This window comes from Berghia stephanieae, chromosome 14, assembly GCF_034508935.2.
Source record: "Berghia stephanieae isolate SIO BIC M18660-M18661 chromosome 14, UCSD_Bste_1.3, whole genome shotgun sequence".
Lineage (NCBI taxonomy): Eukaryota > Metazoa > Mollusca > Gastropoda > Nudibranchia > Aeolidiidae > Berghia > Berghia stephanieae.
The window spans coordinates 7,723,568-7,726,067 of NC_088373.1; the positions used below are offsets into that span (position 1 = coordinate 7,723,568).

General features: G+C 40.0%; 1 protein-coding gene across 4 annotated transcripts in view; it reads right to left on the reverse strand.

Annotated features, from left to right (window-relative positions):
• The window catches only part of LOC144959962 (uncharacterized), a 75,251-nt gene extending 74,088 nt beyond the window's left edge, over nt 1-1,163 (reverse strand). For 2 of the 4 annotated variants that reach the window (XM_078892839.1, XM_078892841.1), the window contains exon 1: nt 691-1,034. In XM_078892839.1, coding sequence (XP_078748965.1) covers nt 691-750 — 60 coding nt within the window. In that variant the 5' untranslated portion in view covers nt 751-1,034. Of the gene's footprint in view, nt 1-690 lie in introns of all 4 variants that reach the window. The other 2 variants (XM_078892842.1, XM_078892840.1) reach the window with 2 other exon arrangements.
• Between the last annotated feature and the right edge of the window lie 1,337 nt (nt 1,164-2,500).

A 2,500-nucleotide genomic window follows, 5' to 3' on the forward strand; every position in this document is an offset into this window, starting at 1 on the left:
TAGCTGTAATCAAAGCATTTCTATCAATTTTGTGATGTACCAGAGAAATCAGAATGAGAAAATTGTCGGTTGCATTGTAACGAATGTGACGATTTTCCTATGGTTGGTATGGAGAGGGTTAAAAAGTTCCATAATAAATTGTTGATAATGAAGATTTAATATTACCTATCTTTGTATCATTATAAAACATCCAAACTTTACTCATGTCTCATACATTTGGCTACTCTACTATTCAATTCCCAGTATCTAATTCATCCATCTGTAATATAATACCGTTTTGAGGCGGTGGGACACAATATATCTAATTGTGACCCTTCGCCTCAAAACAGTATTAAGTCGGGAAAGTTAAGATGTTGAAAATTGAATTTACAGCCAGAAATATCAGACTTGTGTTGAGTTTGTATGTTTTATTGAGGAGAATGGATACCATATTTTAGGGTGCTAATGCCAACAATTTTTATTTTTGTACAGTTTAACATTAAATTCGGCTTTTAAGCAAATGGTGCATTCCGACATAATACCGTTTTGAGACGATGGGTCACAATTTGTAACTTCCACTAGGTGCAGCGTTTTGATAAAAATGTCTAGCTACCGATAAACTTAAAAACACGAAATGATCATTGAACCTTGAATGATAAGGAAATAGCAATAAATGACCAAGAAGAACATGGTCGCCATTTTGTGCCTTACCTTTGAAACCAAAGCCCTGTCCATTCCTTTAGGGGGTGGGGCAACGTCCAACTGAGGCATTTTTGACGAATTTTAAATTCTACGAACAATCAACAAGGAAATCAAGCACAGAAATCGAATGGAGAAACTTTTGGAGGAACTCTCAGAAATTTCGAAATATTAAAACAAAACTTGGGTTATTATTTTCTTCCTATAAATTTGTTCTTAGTCCCCGATGGTGTTTTGAGGTTCTTGAAGGACGGACGCGCTGCGGAGGAAGCTGGCGAAGGGATGGTGATCGGATTGGGGATGATAAGGATGGAAGGTGAAAAATTCGTTCTCGCTGGTTCTTTCCTGATTTTGTTGAAGAGGAGGAGAAGAAAGAGAAGGAATTGAAGGTGGGGGGGGGGGGGGGGGGAGGGGGAGTGGTAGCAAAAGAAAACGTAGTAGATTGTAATGGTGTTACCGTTGCTTCGTCTTCTTCTTCTTCGCCTGTGGGATGGTATTTGGGGTTGGGGTTGGGGTGGTGGTGGTGGTGGTGGAGTTTTACCTGGATTGAGATAGGTAGATGTGTGTTGTGTGTCTATGTGTGTGTGTGTGTGTGTGTGTGTGTGTGTTTATGACCAGAAGCTATTTTGTGGAGTATGTTGGGTGTGTGGTTTTGCGTGTGTTTAGGAATAGCGCAGAAGAAGGTGAGTTCAGAAATATGCTGAGTGTGAGCGAAGTAAATTAAGAAGTAATCGTAAGCATGATTCTGGGGGAGTGGGGGGGGGGGGGGGGTGGGTGGGGGTGTTCAAATAGGTGGGGAAGGAGGAGGGTCGAGGCGGAGGAAGGAGTGAGGTGGGGGTGGGGGGGGGGGGGGGGATCCGAAATTGAAGTTGTGACCCTCTGATGTAGAGAGCCTGAAGTTAAGAGGTAAGGAACGTAAAAATGCTGACATCCTAATGCCAGGGCCCCGATACAGGTAGATGGGACGTGAACCACTGTGAGCAATGAATGCTCGGCGATATTATAACACAGTTTTTAACATTCGTTCAATCCTCATTTGTGACCCTTCGCCTCAAAACGGTATTAAGTCGGGATGTTCAATATGTTGAAAATTGAATTTATAGCCAGAAATATCAGACTTATGTTGAGTTTGTATGTTTTATTGATGAGAATGGATACGATATTTTAGGGTACTGATGCCAACAATTTATATTTTTGACCAGTTTTAACATTTAATTCGGCTTTTAAGCAACTGGTTCGTTCCGACATAAAACCGTTTTGAGACGAGGGGTCACATTTGTCCCTCAACGAAAAACAGTAGTATTGCATTTTATGATTCAGGATGGAATTCCAGAATGCTACTGCCTTTTGTTTGGGGATGAGGCATGATGGTGATGCATGCTTTCAGAACAGTCAGTTTGTGTATAATATATTTATACCAAAATACTGCTTTGTTTATGAAAAGTCCTGAATTCTACAGACCTTTTCCGATTCTATGGCTTATCATTGGTTTTTTCTCTCCTGTAGGTTTGTAGTATTTAAATACGAAAAGCTAGGGGTGCTTCAGTGAACCAAATAAAATGGATAGTATAAATAATGTGAGCAAATTATGTGACTCATATTATGTAAGGGAACAACGCAAAACAAACAACGTTTCAGCCTCTTGGCCTTTCGTCAGGAGACAAAGAAGAGTATTCACTTGTAAATGATAAATACAAGATTTTTTGGAATACTGCCTTTATAATTGTAGGAGTTGAAGGTAAAGGTAATTTGTGCTTGAATCACAAACAAAAATATGTCGGAGACAGTACAGTTCTTGAGATGTGTTGGTCTGGAATGCCAA